Source organism: Melopsittacus undulatus, chromosome 2 (genome assembly GCF_012275295.1).
Source record: "Melopsittacus undulatus isolate bMelUnd1 chromosome 2, bMelUnd1.mat.Z, whole genome shotgun sequence".
In the NCBI taxonomy this organism is placed as follows: Eukaryota; Metazoa; Chordata; class Aves; order Psittaciformes; family Psittaculidae; genus Melopsittacus; species Melopsittacus undulatus.
Genome location: NC_047528.1, coordinates 3,714,192 through 3,731,383, shown reverse-complemented (window position 1 = coordinate 3,731,383; position 17,192 = coordinate 3,714,192). Strand labels below are relative to the sequence as shown.

General features: G+C 46.3%; 1 protein-coding gene across 1 annotated transcript in view; it reads left to right on the top strand.

Moving 5' to 3' along the window:
• Positions 1 to 17,192, top strand: part of TENM4 (teneurin transmembrane protein 4) — a 404,484-nt gene that overhangs the window by 373,669 nt on the left and 13,623 nt on the right. The window contains exons 26-29 of the mRNA XM_034073053.1: positions 2,560 to 2,732; positions 6,733 to 6,968; positions 12,622 to 12,918; positions 14,101 to 15,715. Coding sequence (XP_033928944.1) covers positions 2,560 to 2,732; positions 6,733 to 6,968; positions 12,622 to 12,918; positions 14,101 to 15,715 — 2,321 coding nt within the window. The remainder of the gene's footprint in view (positions 1 to 2,559; positions 2,733 to 6,732; positions 6,969 to 12,621; positions 12,919 to 14,100; positions 15,716 to 17,192) is intronic.

Sequence of the window (17,192 nt, the reverse complement as noted above, 5' to 3'; positions counted from 1 at the left end):
CTCAGCTTAAAGGAGAGACTAAATCATGTCCCTTGTGTCCTGTCTCAACAGAAGGGTTAAAGATATCATCACCTGTGATGTTTCCAGTTTAAGACTCGCTGTTCTGGGAGGAGATGTGCAGATGACTGTGGAGAAAGCACAATCAAAGCATATACCATGTCAGTGCAAACAGGACACCCACAAGCACGGAGCAAAGCGTTTGGTGCTGAGAGCACGTTAGTCCTGGCTCTTGCAAGGAGATTCAGTTCGAATCCAAGCTGAGTGCTGCTGGCTGCTTGGAAAAGCTGTAACTGGTCTCTGCCAAACTCCTGCAATGCAGTCCTGAAGTCCTGAATTCATCCCATTCCCTCTTTTCCATTGCACAAGTGGCTGATTGATTGTCAAGAGCGTGGAGAGAAAGAGCAAGGCTGCCTTGTCCCCTGTGCTTGGATAATCCCTTGACTTGATAGGCCAACACCATGGAGGACCAAATGCTTTCTTCTACCTTCCTACCTCCCCTTCTGCCCAATGGGTGGCTCCAACCCTGAGGGATGGAGACACTTGCAATGGGCTCACCCCCTTAGTCACTATGCACTAAATATTAAACTTGGGCAAAAATCACTTCTCAGCCAGCCCTGCCTCACACTAAGGCACTGACAATGTATTGTCAGAAGCAAAGTGCCAGCACTGTGTATGCATCTGGAAATGGATTAAGAATGGAAGAGAAGATGGATTTCTTTTCATGTATACTGCAGAGTCACTCCAATGGCTGCACCTGAGTCTCTCATAGGTTGCAGTTCAAGAGTACATTCCTTTCCCCTTCCCCTTCTTGACCTTTTCCTTTCCCTTCCATTTCCCTTTTCCCTTCCCTTGTTTGTTCAGGGGTTTTTGTTATTAGATGGGGTTTTATTCCCTACCTCAGAGTAATCCTGAAGAGAAGGATCAAGAGCTCCTCAACCATCTACTCCCTCAGAGTCTGATCAACTATACCCAGACCCTCCCTAACACATTTCCCTATCCTTCAAACCGTTGAGCAATGGAGTTTCCAGTGCTCCAACTATTGCTTGGAGCAACCATAGGCCTGGAAAACGTTCTCCAGCTTCTGATCTGAGTCTTCCTTGCTTCCATTCAATCTGATTACTTCTTGTCACATCCTCAGTAGATGTGATGACCAATTCATTATAATCCTCTTCAGAAGAACCATTGGCAGGATGTCATCTTCCCATTGTTCCCCCTCTTCTAAATTAACCCTTTTGGGGGGGGGCTTTGCCTCTTAGATCATGATTTCTAAGCTGCTATCCCTAATGTATCATTTACATTAGTTCATCATTCTGAGGAATGGTGCTTTCACTGGACACTGTGCTCTACCAAAGGGTATTGCAAAAGAGTGAGTCCTCTCTGCTCACCCACCATTCACTTGGTATCCCCAAGTGATATCTTTTCTTGATATGATCTTCTTATAGATCATATAAATCGTTCTTAAATGAAATGGAAGAAGTCAAACACTCATCACTGATTTCTTTAGCTGGAATTTTTCTCCTGTTTCTCCAAAGCTATATAGATATCCCTTCCATGAAGGTCCATCTCATCTGAAGAGCCAACAGCTCTGCAGAGATAAGCCAGTAGGGCATCCTGCTCTTCTCGAATTCCATCTACAACAGCCTCAAGCAAAGGTCCCTTGCCAGCCCTCTGCTCTGTGCTCAGTCTCTGGCCCAAAGGCACACTTTGGCAGAGCCACAAATGGGAGGCAGGATGTTCTGTTGGCTCAGAAGGCCTCTAGACACAAGTTTCTGCTCCTCCTTTTTACTGTTCAATACCCCCTTCCAGTTTGTTAACTGCTGTGGGACCTGAATGTATGCAGCTTATTTCATCTGGGTCCTGGTACATGAGTGTCCACATCACAGAAACCATCCCAGATGGTGCTTATATTGATTCCCTCATTGGAAAAGCCAAGGACACAGTAGGGGTGAAAACTGAGCTGCTTTTTCACACTTTGAAACCAGCCCTTCCAGATGGTGCTAGGAACAGTATAAGGCAGACACGGGGGTCTCAGCTGCACTCGGGGCTCTACACCGTGTTCACAAAGGACAGTTCTCTGTCTGATGTGGCCAATCTGGCAGGTCCCTGCTGCTCCTTTAGTATTAGCTTCTAAAATAAGGGCGGGGGGAATGCTGAAGAGCTCAGGACACAGCCAGAGAAAACAGTTGGTGACCCCCATAAACTCCTAGTTCTTGCTAGACAAGGTGAACAGGCCAGTGCTTTGCCATAAGTCACAGCACAATAGATAGGAAATAAAGTTACTCTTGAAAACAAGAAGCACAGCACAAAGGGGGAAATGTTAAAATACAGGCTAATGCTTATTTAGTCATTTTCTGTTCTGTGCTTGATTTTCTTCAGCTAAAAGCTGTGATTTTCTTCTCATGAAGCCAAAAATTCATCACAGTCTGACAGTGACAATGTGTTTTCCTCTGGGAGAAAATCTGGGCGAAGACTTCAAGACTTGGTGTCTGGTTTATAGCATGATTCCTATATCCCACTCCTCCGCTGATGCTGTTGACTTCACTCCTTCCTCCCTTTCAGGTATGACAGCTTCGGCCGCCTGACCAACGTGACCTTCCCTACTGGCCAAGTGAGCAGCTTCCGCAGCGATACAGACAGTTCCGTGCACGTCCAGGTGGAAACCTCCAGCAAGGATGATGTTACAATAACAACCAATTTGTCAGCGTCAGGAGCCTTCTACACCCTGCTCCAAGGTGAGTTGGGCCAATGTCGCCCTCCCAGACAAGCTGGAAACAATGGATTATCCATCATCTTGGGATTCCCCACATAAGGATGATAAGAAGCTCTTGGAGTGAGTCCAGAGGAGGCCATGGAGCTGCTGCGAGGGCTGGAGCAGCTCTGCTCTGGAGCCAGGCTGAGAGAGCTGGGCTGGGGCAGCCTGGACAAGAGAAGGCTCCTGAAGGGGAGACCTGAGAGCAGCTCCAGTGCCTAAAGGGGCTGCAGGAAAGCTGGAGAGGGGCTTGAGACAAGGGCCTGGAGGGCTGGATGTGCTTTAAGGTCCCTTCCAACCCAAACCAGTCTGGGATTCTGTGATCTGGAAACAGGCATCATCTTGATAATGCCAAACTCACCTGCATCCTTAGCACCTTTATATACTCTTGCAGATGCCCACTCACACCTACTTAGCCTCATTCCCTCATTCTTTGGTTGTTCTGCAGTTGTTTTCTGCTTTGTTCTCAACTGGTCCCCTTGCCTTGCAGCCCTCATGCAGTACAGTCTTCCATCATCACCATTCCTGTTATAACAAAAAGTGTTGCATAAATCTAGCTGTACTTTCATTCCACCCCTTTGCTTCATTCTCTTAATGGCTTCCAACTTAGCAGTAACTCTTCTCCTGGAACAGGCTTCCAGCTGGATGCTGGAATCTCTGTGATTCTTTATTGCCTGGCTATTCAAGCATCCATAAGGAAGCATCCAGAAAAATGACCATCCCTGTCCTCAGAAGGTCTGTGTTTGAGCTGAAGGGCTGGTGTGGAGAGGCACAAAGGAGGAAAGAGAGATGAGCAGTCAGGCTAGGACTCATAGGACCAGTTTGTGGCTGTTGGAAATGAGCACAGTTCTACCAGTGATGGTAAAGTGGGGAAGTGGAGGACTGATGAGGTGATGGAAAGGTGTTGAAATGGGAAATAAGAGAGGAATTAACAGCAGGGGGAAAAGGTGCTGAAATACTGGTAGGAACAGAAATTGTAGTGCACACACCACACCAGCCTGGATCTCCAAGTTCTGAAGGCTCCTTAGGGTCAGTGTGAGCCATCACTCCTGTTCCCAGAGCCTGGAGAAAAGGACTTTCAGACTCCCCTTTCTTCACCCCCCCCCCCCAGCTCTCATTCACTCTTAGCCTGTGACTAATAACAATGGGGTATCAAGCATCATTTCTCCTTATGAGGAATGTAGTACTCCAAGTGAGACCGATGTGTTCCAGAGTCACATTTGTTCCCACATCACTGGCATATCCCTCCCCTTCTCTTTTCCTAGAAGCAAGTACCTCCTATGCCTGAACACTGCTTTTCCTGCCTCTGGAAAGGGCAGCTGAGAGGGTGCCAGCCCCTTCAAGCCATCCTCACTATTCCTGGAGAGAACACTATGTCTTTCTTACTCTTTACTTCTAGCCTGCAAAGCAGATCCAACCTCTACCCTGCCCCATCCATCCACTCACATTGAAACGTCTGGCGACTGCACAGGCATGAGGTTGGCTTCATCTCAAGAGCCTAATTAAGCAATAGAGCCCACTGTTGGGGGCTCTTTAGTGACATAATTGACTGTGATGTGATTTATACACCCGGAGCTGAAGGCACAGTTAGATAATGGTGCCACAGTCAATTACCTCATTGTGCTGCCCTCCAGCACGGGGCCACTCTTACCATCAGGACGTGGTATCACAAACAGCTCAGCTATCCTTAGAAATACACAGTTATGGAAAAGCTTGGATCTGAAGAAACTCATCTGAAAGTGAAGGTCTGGATAACGCTGCAGAGGTGGCCTGTGACCTGCTGAGGTTGGCTTCCCCATAGGCACTAGGGACTGAATTCCCAAACTAGGGTAGCTGTTTATTCATGGCAGCACTGTGGAAACTGAAACAAGAGTTGCCCGGGGCTGTATTGAGCACAGCTGAAAAGTAATTTGCCTTCCAAGTGCTTCTCCAGGGATGGAGCTGGAGTTATTATAAAGGTCTGTGAGTGTCTTGCCCTCTCCACTGTTCTCCAAGCAAAACACATATTACAGATTCCCTTTGCTCGTGTGTTTTCCTTATGGACTCACAGCTCTGTCCAGCTTTCCCAAATCCTTGGCGAACCTCTCAGGAATTCTGGATCACACTGTGAATGGGTGAGATCTGAGAAGGCATTTTCAGAAGGCTGCAGATTCCTGTCAGATGGATTTAGGAGCCTCTGTAGCTCACAGGCACCTCAGCACCTCGGTGGGATTTTGTCCTCTGGACTAATGACAAAGTGAGCATTTGTTCAAAGCCCAAATAGGGCAGTAGTGCCCTAGAGTCAAAGCAGCATAAAATACAGCATCCAGTGGCCCCTGGATTTCATGTAGCCCTTGAGGAATGAATTCCAAAGCCAGGGAAGAGCCTTCTTTTGGGACAGTGTTGGAAGTGGAGGGTTTAAGTTCCCCACAGTGCTGGTGACAATCCTCCATTAACCCCTCTGTGCTGCTTATGCGACACAAAGGGAACATCACGTATTCAGTGAATTTCATGGTGGCCTTCACACTTTCCTTTGCTTCCTGGTGACAGAGGAAGGAATATATTAACTGTGCAGAGATATTTCATTGATTTGATTTAAAGCACATCCTCTACCACTTCCTCACCAAACCAAGCATCTAAGAAGAGTGACAGCCCCATCTCTCCGTCTGCAGAACCAAGCATGCAGTGGGTTTGATCCTGCTGGGGTCTATGTTGAAAACCCATCAACTTCAGTACTCAGTGGCATAGCTAAAATACTTGGCTCTACACTATGGGTCACTGCTGTATGTTTATAGTGGCAAAATCCAATGCCACCGCAGATCGACACTATTACTGCTGTGTACAGTGAGTTGTGGTCCTGCTGAGATCAGTGTGGCAAGACTCCAGCTGGCTACAACAGGAGCAGCATCAGACTCACTATAGGAAAAGACCAACTGGTTTCAGGTTTCCTTTCCTAATGATACCAAACTGTGCTCTTTGCTGATCTGTTTTGTCCAGACAAGAGATAATACCACTGTGATCATGTTTCCTGCTGTGCTGTGGCAGAGCAAGCAGTGAACAAACCCCAACTTGCTTCAGAATGGAAAAACAATTGATATGAATATTTAATGGGTGTTTTTATTCACAATTAGGTATTTATGGCAGCTTGGGAGGCAAAAATGGTAATATTTTCCATCTTTTGAGGAGTTTCAGATAAGGCAGTCTTTGTATAATGTGCTTTTAAAGCCATTCCACACTGAGCAAGCCTTGTGCTTTCTTACCCTTCTCTCTGCAGAGAGAAACGCCAGCTGGGGATGCAAAGGATGGGCTTTCAGCACTGCTGCCTCATTCCTGAAGGATGTGGAAAGGATACAGTTCTTCTCTTCCACTCCTCAAGTCCCAAATCCTGGCCACAAATGCCACTGATCTCTCATGAGCTAGCAGAGGCCAGATGTACGGAGATGTGTGGGAGCTTAGTGCCTCTGCTTTCTTTCCACACATGAGGGCTTTGGTTGCCTCCTGAAGGCTTTCCCAAGTGAAAGGGTTTGGCTGTTGTTTGGGGAACTGGTGAGCATTAACTCACTGTGCAATTTCCTGTCACTGGTGAGACAAGGAGGTGGGCCCATTTTTTCATGTCTTGTGGTGGAATTGGGATCTTGAGGATATGAAAGCGTGGAAAGTTTTCATCCGGAATGTGATTTACAACACGCATCCCCCCCCCAGTGGTTTAGGATAGGGAAAAGGTTTGAAGCTGTGTTGTTTGCTAGGGTATTACATGGATTTTATACTGGTGCCTTTTTTAACTTGTGTAAGACCTTTCTGCAAAGCTTTGAGGTGCAGAACCTCAACAGAATGAAAGTGATTGTCCATCACTGATGAAACCAATGTTCTTTTCACTGTGAATGGGACATGGGAGTGACATTTGGTGACAGACATCAGAAATGCTGATGAAGCCTGAGTGAGGGGGCTAATGAAAAGCTGGGGCTCTATCACTGGGTTTCAAAAGATCTCTTTTCTATCTTCAGACCAAGTTCGAAACAGCTACTACATCGGTGCCGATGGCTCTCTCAGACTGATGCTCGCCAATGGCATGGAGGTGGCCCTGCAGACCGAGCCACATCTGCTGGCAGGCACTGTCAACCCCACAGTGGGGAAGAGGAACGTCACCCTGCCCATTGACAATGGCCTCAACCTCGTGGAGTGGAGGCAGAGGAAGGAGCAAGCGAGAGGGCAGGTCACCGTCTTCGGCCGTCGGCTGAGGGTAAGTGAGAAGCGTTTTGGATTGCACTTCCCATCTCAATAGTTCTCAGTCTCATGACACAAAGGGACAGGGATTGTGTTGTCTGCGATAGGGATGAAGCTTCAGAACACAGAACTAGCTGTTTGCTGTCAGTGACACAACCTTTATGAGTTGAATATACACATCCATGCTGATGTTCTCTTGGCTGTCACAGGTAGGATGATGATTTGCCTGCAAGTCCTTTGCATCACTGGGAATGTGTGACCTCCCATGTGCGACCACAGGTTTAACCATCATGACAGGCTGTTTAAGCAAGCAGCAGATGATCATAGGTACAAAATACTGCACCGATTAGTGTAGGTATTTTCTATCTGTGCTGCTGGCTGTAATAGACCTGAGCACCAAAAGTTTTCTAAACATAATGAGGACAGGTTGAGAGAGCTGGGCTGGTTCAACCTGGAGAAGACTCTGGGGAGACCTTAGAGCAGCTCCAGTGCCTAAAGGGGCTGCAGGAAAGCTGGAGAGGGGCTTGGGACAAGGGCCTGTAGGGACAGGCCAAGGGGAATGGCTTGAACCTTCCCAAGAGAGGGGAGACTGAGCTGAGCTCTTAGGCAGAAGCTCTTCCCTGTGAGGGTGCTGAGGTGCTGGCACAGGGTGCCCAGAGAAGCTGTGGCTGCCCCATCCCTGGCAGTGCTCAAGGGCAGGTTGGACACAGGGGCTTGGAGCAGCTGCTCCAGTGGAAGGGGTCCCTGCCCATGGAACTGGATGAGCTTTAAGGTCCCTTCCAACCCAAACCATTCTGTGCTTACGTTTCCAGGGAAGCCTCAGAATAATATCTAGATTCCTGATGCTTGCTGATCTGTTGAACTTGGGCTCTCAGGGCTGTGCATAGCAATTGTCATTGCTCCCCTAAGTGAAGTGTTACAAACAGCTCCAGCCTGATGGTCCTTTCAGTGCTTGAGACTGATGTGTTTTGAAAGCCTTGTTCCACACAGTGCACCGCAGACTTGTCAGGGCTGCTTAAAGATCTCCCCCTGCTAACTGCTTGGCAAGGCTGGTAACTCATCATAGGAAGTCCTGTGCACTCACCCTGCACCTTGCTGGTCTCAGTCATGAGCTGATGAGTGGTTCCTGGGAAGCTACTCAGCACCTGGCAAATTCAGAGCCTTGGAGAAAGATGCTTAATGTGTGCAATGCCACCACTGTAAAAGGATTGCAGCTATTCAGTTGCACTTCAGCTTTGCAGCAAATGTTAATCATAGAATCATAGAATGGTTAGGGTTAATGCTCTGGTTTCTGGATATATGTTTCCCAGTCCTTGCTCTTCACCTCTCCCTGTTCCCTGCTGCCTGACCCCTGGTATCTTGGTGTGATTTCTCCCACCTCTCCTCACTCACACTTGTCAAGTGTTGCTCTTCACCCTCCCCAGCCCAGCCTCTGCTCTTTTCTCCTTGTTTCAATAGTCTCATAGAATCATAGAATAGTTAGGATTGTATTTTGCTATCAGGAGAAAACAGTAGTGAAAGCTGAAGCTGGTCCTTCAGTAGGAACTGCTCCATACCTGCAGATCCCTTTTCACTGGTTTGTCTTGGGTATTTCATTCTATTTTATTATTTCATTTTTAAAACGAATGGAATTTGCAGGCAGGTTTTCTGTTGAAGGGAGTGACCCTGCTGAAATCTGCCACAACTATTTGGTGTTCAAAGCAGCTTCCATTCATTTAGCCCCAGCTCAGCTGCCCATGTCAGTTTTATCTTCCCACATTCTCACAGTAGATTCAAAAGCAGAATGTGTCTTTGCTTTAAGATTGTCCTGCACTTGGAAAAACACTTGCAAAATGAGTTTTCAGGCTGGTTAATGATGTCCCTATAAACCTGCCAGCATTTATTCACATTTTGAGCCTATCGGGACCCTTCTAGTGAAGCAGAAGAGCATCTTACATGGTTGAAGGACTCAGTTATGGCTCTGTTCAGGGGTTCAAAATAGCTGAGGGTGTACAAGATGTTTTAAGCTGCTTGTCTGTGCCTGCATGGCAGCATCTGCACCCCTAAGACATAAACCTGCAAGGTGCTAATTGCTTCCCTGGGGATTGCCTGACGTTTAACATTCTCCGTGTGTCATGTTCTCCCCTTCCCTCATCCCAGTAATTGCTGCTTTCCCTGGCAAGGGAGAAGCTGAGGGAAATTAAGTTCAACATGTTTTTGTTCATTTGGGGACATGTTATCATTTTCAGCCATATGTGAGTAAATCACTGCTTTCCATCTCCTCTCACCCCCATTGCCCACATGAGACAGCAGCAAAGACATGGTGCTCCATGGGGAAAGAACATACCCAAAGAGGCTGCAGCACCATTCTATGAAGCCTTTGAGATGAGAACAGGATCTGGCCACTATAGAAGAGGGAGTTCCCCTGGAACCAACATTCTTTGTTCTGCTATTGCATGGATCCACATTTTATGAGCTGTGGCCCTTCCTCCTACAGTTGTGGGGTATTCTTATTCTTACATGTTAAAGCAGACCCTTTCCCTTCTATACCACACACCCCATGGAAAGTTGTGATGCTCTGATCCACCCACCCCGGCAGTGAGATATCTCCATAAACTGGCTGGCTACAAATTCAACCCATCACTGGCCAACAGCAACACAGAGCCCATCTGCAGTGAGTGCAGTCAGCTCCAAGGAACAGGCTCCTTCCTTTTTAAACAAACTTGAGGTTTTCAGTGAAGAAGGACATCAAATAATCTCTGACAATGGAGCAAATAGGACAGTCAAAAGAGAGCTGCTGGCTCAGCTCTTTTATTCCCTTAACCATGGAAACTCCTGTTGTAAGTCACTTTGTTTTTCCCAAGACCTTGGCAGCAGGTTAATGGTAGCATCAAGACCAGACACTCCCCAGGACCAGCGTGACCAGAGAGGGATGTGCTGCTCCCACTCCTGGTGCGTTGACTAATGAGAACAGCCCAACATCACCTCCACAAGGTGTTGAGGTCTGGAGATGCTCACCCCAATGGTTTTAGCAATTCACTGGGGAAATTGCTTTGTAGGCAACCATTTATCACATGGATGTTGCTGGCTCAGGGAGCTCTCATTGCAGAGGAATTGTTTGCCCTCCTCTGCTGAAGGTTGCCAGAGTGTTTGCAAGAGAAATCTTCCCTTTCTGTGCTCTTGTGCTCCCAGGGAGATCAGGGCATGGTGTTTAATTATCATTTAAGCTAAAGGAGCTCCCTAGGAAACACTGGAGAACTCAGAGATGGTGGTGTGATTATGCTCTTGCTTTCCCAAAGCAAGCTAAGGGATTGAATGAAGTATTACAGAACATGAGTCTGGGGTTAAATGTAGTCTCTCGTATATTATAGAGGGATGTCAAATACACTGTGAACTGTGATTTAGATTTTCCCTCTCTCAATCCTGTGCTGATCACAAGCCTTGTCAAATGCTCTGAGGGGCAAAAGCTTTTTGCAGGAGCTTTTCAGGCCCTGTTCCAGGTTAAGGACTCTGGGATGTAGCACCTTGTTTAGCTGCTCACCATAATACCTGGTTATTGGACTGAAGCCTGCGGCCCTTTCAGTTCTCCTGCAGAAAATTCCCTTCTGTTCAAGACATGCCATGGAACAAGGATGAGTTCCATGTTTGAGAAAACAAATCATTAAAAGCTCACAAAAAGGAAGATTGGTTCCAAGCAGTCCTGCAGAAATCGCTTGCCAGAGCATGGGGAGGGAGGGATGTCTTAGGGCACTGGTAATGGGATACAGGGATTTGGACTGAGCTTAAGAGCCATCCGGGGACCTGTTATTTGGTCCTTCCAGCACAGAGAATGGCACTGCTGCTGGCACATGGATCAGGGGACCACTTTCAGCTTGGATGTCAATCCCAACCCTGGAAGAGCTATTTCCAGCTCTCTTGGCAGAGACCAGGAGCAGAAGAAGCTGCAGCTGCTGGGCTGGAGCTGCTCTGTGAAGAGGTGGAAGGCAGAGATGCTGTTCCTTCCTGCTTCGATTTTTTTGCAAGCGATTGCCACTTCTGTTTCCCTATTTATGGCAGCAAGAGCCTACGAGAGACCAAAATGCTCTTAGTTCTATGTGTGCATCTGTACTTAGAGTCTTGATAGCTTTGTAGTTATTTTCCAGCTCACCTGTTACAGACGGCTGTTGGCTGATTCCTTCTTCCATCACAAAAGTACATCCTATTTTACACATATTTAATTAGAACATTATCTCTTTTCCACAACACTTCTTCCCTCGACTCATACCTGCCTTTTACCATTGTTCTTCATTAATTGAAAATCACTGTTGCACTTGCCTCCTCTTACATCATCCTTATAATTACATCATGGACACTGATTCCCCAGCTCCCGAGGTGCCTTCTTATGAATTCCAACGTTGTGGTGTCTCTAAGCTTCAGCACAGGCACAGAATCATAGAACAGTTAGGGTTGGAAAGGACCCACACAGCACAAAAGCACTATGGTGGTCCTGCCTTTCCCTCTCCTGTTCCTCCAGGGCTGAGGAACCCCTTCTTTATTCTACCCCATCCTTTCTCTTGCTGTTTAGCACTCAGTTACTCCCTCATCCCTCAAAATATAGTGGGAATTCAACCATACACCCTAAAGCCATGGCCAAGATCAAAGCCAAACCAGGGCTGAGAACAGTGCTCAGGTCAGGAGTGTTGGCTTCACCCAGGGGGGCATAAGGCAGTGTTATAACTTGGTCTGAAGACCCTGCAGCAAGCAGCAAACTCTGGTGTATTGCCTGCAGCTAAAGGGCTGCAAAGGGAGTTGGAAATTCATCCAGGAAGAGTCTGTACCTTTCTAGAGAAGAGGGGTTCAGCAAATGAAAGAGGTTTAAAAGTGGTGGGATGGCAAAAGAGCTTTCTTCATTGGCAAGCTCATACTGGGAATGTGGGGGTTTCATCCTTGCTCAGTGCTTTGCTGCAGTGGTGATGTGCCTTTGTGAGTCTCCTTGCACACAAGTTGTATTATCAGGTTCTTTTTCTGTTGTTCTGCACTGCAGTCCCTGAATGAGGATGTTTTCCCTGCTCCTAGCTTTGAAGTAGATACCTTTGATCTTTGGAAATGCAGAGGCAGTGGAGGTAACAGGAGTGTAATTATGCAACACTGAATAACCCCAGGACAATGAAGCTAAAGCTTCAGCTCTCACACAAAACCTCCTGCTCTGTGTACCATCTACAGTGGTCGAAGCCTCCCTACTTCATCTCAGGGGAAAGGCTCAACCTCCAGTGCCTGCAGTATATTCTCTGAGTATATAGACTCAGAGAAAAACTCTGATTTCATGTTGACACAACATCCATCTTCTTTCTACAAGCATTATTTTTGATGTGCGTGCCAGCAAGACTGTATAACCTAGGTTTGAGAAGCAGAGTACCTCACAAATATTCCTTGCAACAAGTTGTCACTCTGTCTTCTGTAGGTCTGTAATCACACCTGCTGTAGCAGTTCTAAGCCTAGGTTTGGGATATGAGCAATATTCCTTCACCATGGTGATGTTTCAGAATTATCCTGGTTTTCTGCCTCTCTCCTCACTGAAGTCAACAGAAGCAATATAGGATTACAAACGGATGCTCTCTAGTATGGTCTAAAGAGGTATTTGGTGAAGAAAAGGGTGGTCTTTGTAACTTGAACTCATTCCAGCTTCCTAATTCTCCCTCTTTATCCTGTAGGTTCACAACAGAAACCTGCTGTCCCTCGACTTTGACCGTGTGACAAGGACAGAGAAGATCTATGATGACCACCGCAAGTTCACGCTCCGCATCCTCTATGACCATGCAGGAAGGCCCAGCCTCTGGTCACCCAGCAGCAGACTGAATGGGGTCAATGTCACCTATTCCTCAGGAGGACACATTGCAGGGATTCAGAGGGGCACAATGTCAGAAAGGATGGAGTATGATCAGTCTGGCAGGATTACATCCAGGATCTTTGCTGATGGCAAATCATGGAGCTACACTTACTTGGAGAAGGTAAGAATCCTCTTATCAATTAGAGTGCCAATGGGCTTTACTCTTTTGACTTTAGCAGAGCAGTGCTCCTTCACATCAGCTGATTTATGGTTCTTATGGTTCTATATTCTTCTGCCTTCTCTAAGGTGCACATATTAACTTTGATGCCAGACCACCAAAGAGCAGTTGAAAACAGCCTGAGAAGTTTCTTCCCACCCACACTGAGTGCTTGTCTTAATGCTGTGAAGCTTTGGCATTTGAATTTTTAAGCACAACATTCCTTTGTTGAGCCAGCTGCAATAGAAAATATCTCCAGCTGAAGTCACAGGAGTGAACAGTAGGAATTTCCAATAGGATTTTCCATGTGAAAGCAACCCGTATAATCTGACATGCTGCCTTCTTCGAGGGGCCCATTCCTGCTTCATAGGAAATACATGTAATTAAGTATGAGGCATGAATCCAGTCAAATTATTGTAGCACACACTGCATCATTGTCTGTAGTCTGCACTCTGTAGGTTGGCATGGAATTCAATCCTTCTGGGCATTACCATTCATCATTATACTGCCCAGTGTTCTATAGATCCATATGTGGCATACCTGGGGCTGGAATGTTCTATTCCTGAGTTTTGCATAGAGCCTATGCCTACAGCAGTTTAAGGAAATTACAGTAACATAACTTTTAAAAATCAGAAAGTATTGACTTGCTCCTTGTATTATACAATCCATGTGGATTGTTTGTTATATGCAAAAAAAGATCCCAGAACAAAGAAACAGGCAGCCAGAAGTTTGGAGTAAGAGAGTAATAGAAGACAGGGAGACACAGTGAATTAATTAGGCATTGGAAGGTGTCAGGGGATGCTTTTTCAAGCCTTGTTTAAGTAGCTCTACCAATTGTATTTATTTAGTGTGTAAAAGCTATTGGCAGGAGGAATTTGGGTAGAGGCAGCTAGCTACAGGTATTGATTGAAACAGCTGAGCATTCTGAACTTAGAGCTTCCTCTGTGCATTCTTCCTGTGACCCACTCCTACGTGGGGACACTCAATGTGCTGTGCACACCTCTCACTACTTAACCCAGCAGGTTCAGAGATTTATGTCACTCACCCTACTCTTGGATTGGAGAATTTTATATGTTTTATGAGAGTTTAGTAGCATTTTGACTGAAAACCAGGAATATAACCTATGCTTTTCTCCTTCCCATCCAGTCCATGGTGCTGCTCCTTCACAGCCAGAGACAGTACATCTTTGAGTTTGATAAGAACGACCGGTTGTCATCGGTGACCATGCCCAACGTTGCTCGTCAGACCTTAGAAACCATTCGTTCCATTGGTTACTACAGGAACATCTACAGGCCACCAGAAGGCAATGCCTCGGTCATCCAGGATTTCACAGAGGATGAGCAGCTCCTCCACACTTTGTACTTGGGCACAGGGAGACGGGTCATCTACAAGTACGGCAAGTTGTCCAAGTTAGCTGAGATGCTCTATGACACCACAAAGATCAGTTTCACCTATGATGAAACTGCTGGCATGCTGAAGACCATAAACTTGCAGAATGAAGGGTTCACCTGTACAATCAGATACAGGCAGATAGGGCCCCTCATTGATCGGCAGATCTTCCGCTTCACTGAGGAAGGCATGGTGAATGCACGCTTTGACTACAACTATGACAACAGCTTTCGGGTGACCAGCATGCAAGCAGTCATCAACGAGACACCTTTACCCATTGATCTCTACAGGTATGATGATGTGTCAGGCAAAACTGAGCAGTTTGGTAAATTTGGAGTCATCTACTACGATATCAACCAGATTATCACCACTGCTGTCATGACTCACACTAAACACTTTGATGCCTATGGCAGGATGAAAGAGGTCCAGTATGAGATATTCCGGTCTCTCATGTACTGGATGACTGTGCAGTATGATAACATGGGGAGAGTGGTTAAGAAAGAGCTGAAGGTTGGACCTTATGCCAACACAACAAGGTACTCATACGAATACGATGCTGATGGCCAGTTGCAGACAGTGTCTATCAATGACAAACCCCTCTGGCGTTACAGCTATGACCTAAATGGAAACCTCCATTTGCTGAGTCCAGGGAATAGTGCCCGGCTTACACCTCTCAGGTACGACCTCAGGGATAGGATTACTAGACTTGGGGATGTGCAGTACAAAATGGATGAAGATGGCTTCCTGAAGCAAAGGGGCAATGACGTTTTTGAGTACAATTCAGCTGGCCTGCTCATCAAAGCCTACAATAAAGCCAGTGGATGGAGTGTGAAATACCGCTACGATGGCCTAGGAAGGAGAGTGTCTAGCAAAACCAGCCATGGCCATCACCTGCAGTTCTTCTACGCAGACCTGACCAACCCAACCAAAGTCACCCACTTATACAACCACTCGAGCTCCGAGATCACCTCCCTCTACTATGACCTCCAAGGCCACCTCTTTGCAATGGAGCTCAGCAGCGGTGATGAATTCTACATAGCTTGTGATAACATTGGCACTCCTTTGGCTGTCTTCAGTGGGACTGGCTTAATGATTAAGCAGATACTGTACACAGCATATGGGGAGATCTATATGGACACCAATCCCAACTTCCAGATCATCATTGGCTACCATGGAGGGCTGTATGACCCACTCACAAAGCTTATCCACATGGGACGGAGAGACTATGATGTGCTAGCGGGTCGCTGGACAAGTCCAGACCATGATATGTGGAAGCATCTGAGTAGCAATAACATAATGCCTTTCAACCTGTATATGTTCAAAAACAACAATCCCATTAGCAACTCTCAGGATATCAAATGCTATATGACAGGTAAGACATTTAAATTCATTAACGTATTCTAGAACTTGCCATGGTTTAAGCCCTGCCAGCAGCTAAGCCCTACAGTGATGCTTCCTCAGTCCCCTCAGTGGGATAAGGGAGACAATTAAAAGAGTAAAAGGGAGAAAACTCATGGGTTGGGATAAAGACAGTTTAGTAAGTAAAGCAAAAGCCACATAAGCAACTCCTTGTGCTCACCCCAGCCCACTCACTGGTGGAGCAAAAAGGCCTTGACTTTGTGTAAGCACTGCTCAGCAATAGTGAAAACACCCCTGGGTGATCAACACTGTTCCAGCATGAACCCAAAACGTAGCCCCTTACTAGCTACCATGAAGAAAATGAACTCTATCCTGGCCAAACCCAACACAATAGTTTTCTTCCCTCTTAGTATCCTGATCACCACGAGGTTTTCCAATGTTTAATATAATGGACACAAGCTTTTCTTTGCCAGTTGACGACTATGTCCAGAGTATGTTTAATTCGTTAGCATAGATGGAGATGGTAATTCCTGACCTTGCCCCCTTTCCTTTTATTTGGTCTTCTCTTTATTTTGCTTCCAGATTTTCATTCCCTCAGATATCCCAAGTTTAGCTACCAGTTAATGTGCTGATAACCTTTCACTTTGTAGAGGGGTAGCACAGTTTTGGCTAGAGATTTATTTGTAACCAAACAAATGACATGCAGAGTTGTTTTAGCAGAGTGACAACAGTGATTTAAACCTTTTATTACAGTCAGACTACACTAACCATATAGTTAATCAACGTTAATCTGCCCCAGAGATTTAAGTTTCTACTAAAAGTCAATAAATGCGGGTGGGTTAGACTCAAAAGCCAGGTTTTAGGCTATACCTACCCCACAGCTTGACATAACTTCTGAACTGCTTCCTCAGGACTTTGTTAAATGACAGTAACATCAGCTCTATGTATGGGGGTTTGATACACAAAATCATTCTGTGCATTAAATGTCCTTTGTATATTCATAGCATCCTAGAACAGTAATATTATTTAGGTGGGAAAAGACCTTTAAAATCATTGAGTCCAACCATTAACCCAGCACTGCCAAGGCCACCACTAATCCATGTCCCTAAGTGCCACATCTACATGTCTTATGAGTACTTCCAGGGATGGTGACTCCACCACTTCCCTTGGCAGCCTGTTCCTGTGCTTGACAGCTCTTTCTAATCTCCAGTCTAAACCTGCCCTGGTGCAGCTTGAGGCCATTTCCTCTTGGCTTACTGCCTGTTATATGGGAGAAGAGACCAACCCCCACCTCACTATAACTTCCTTTCAGGTAGTTGTAGAAGGTGATAACGTCTCCCCTAAACCTCCTTTTCTCCATGCTAAATAACCCCAGTTCCCTCAGCCACAATTCACAGGACTTGTGCCACAGACCCTTCACAAGATATTTGCTCTTTGAATATGCTGCCTGTGCCAGGGCCTCACCAACCTCACAGTAGAGAACTTCTTCC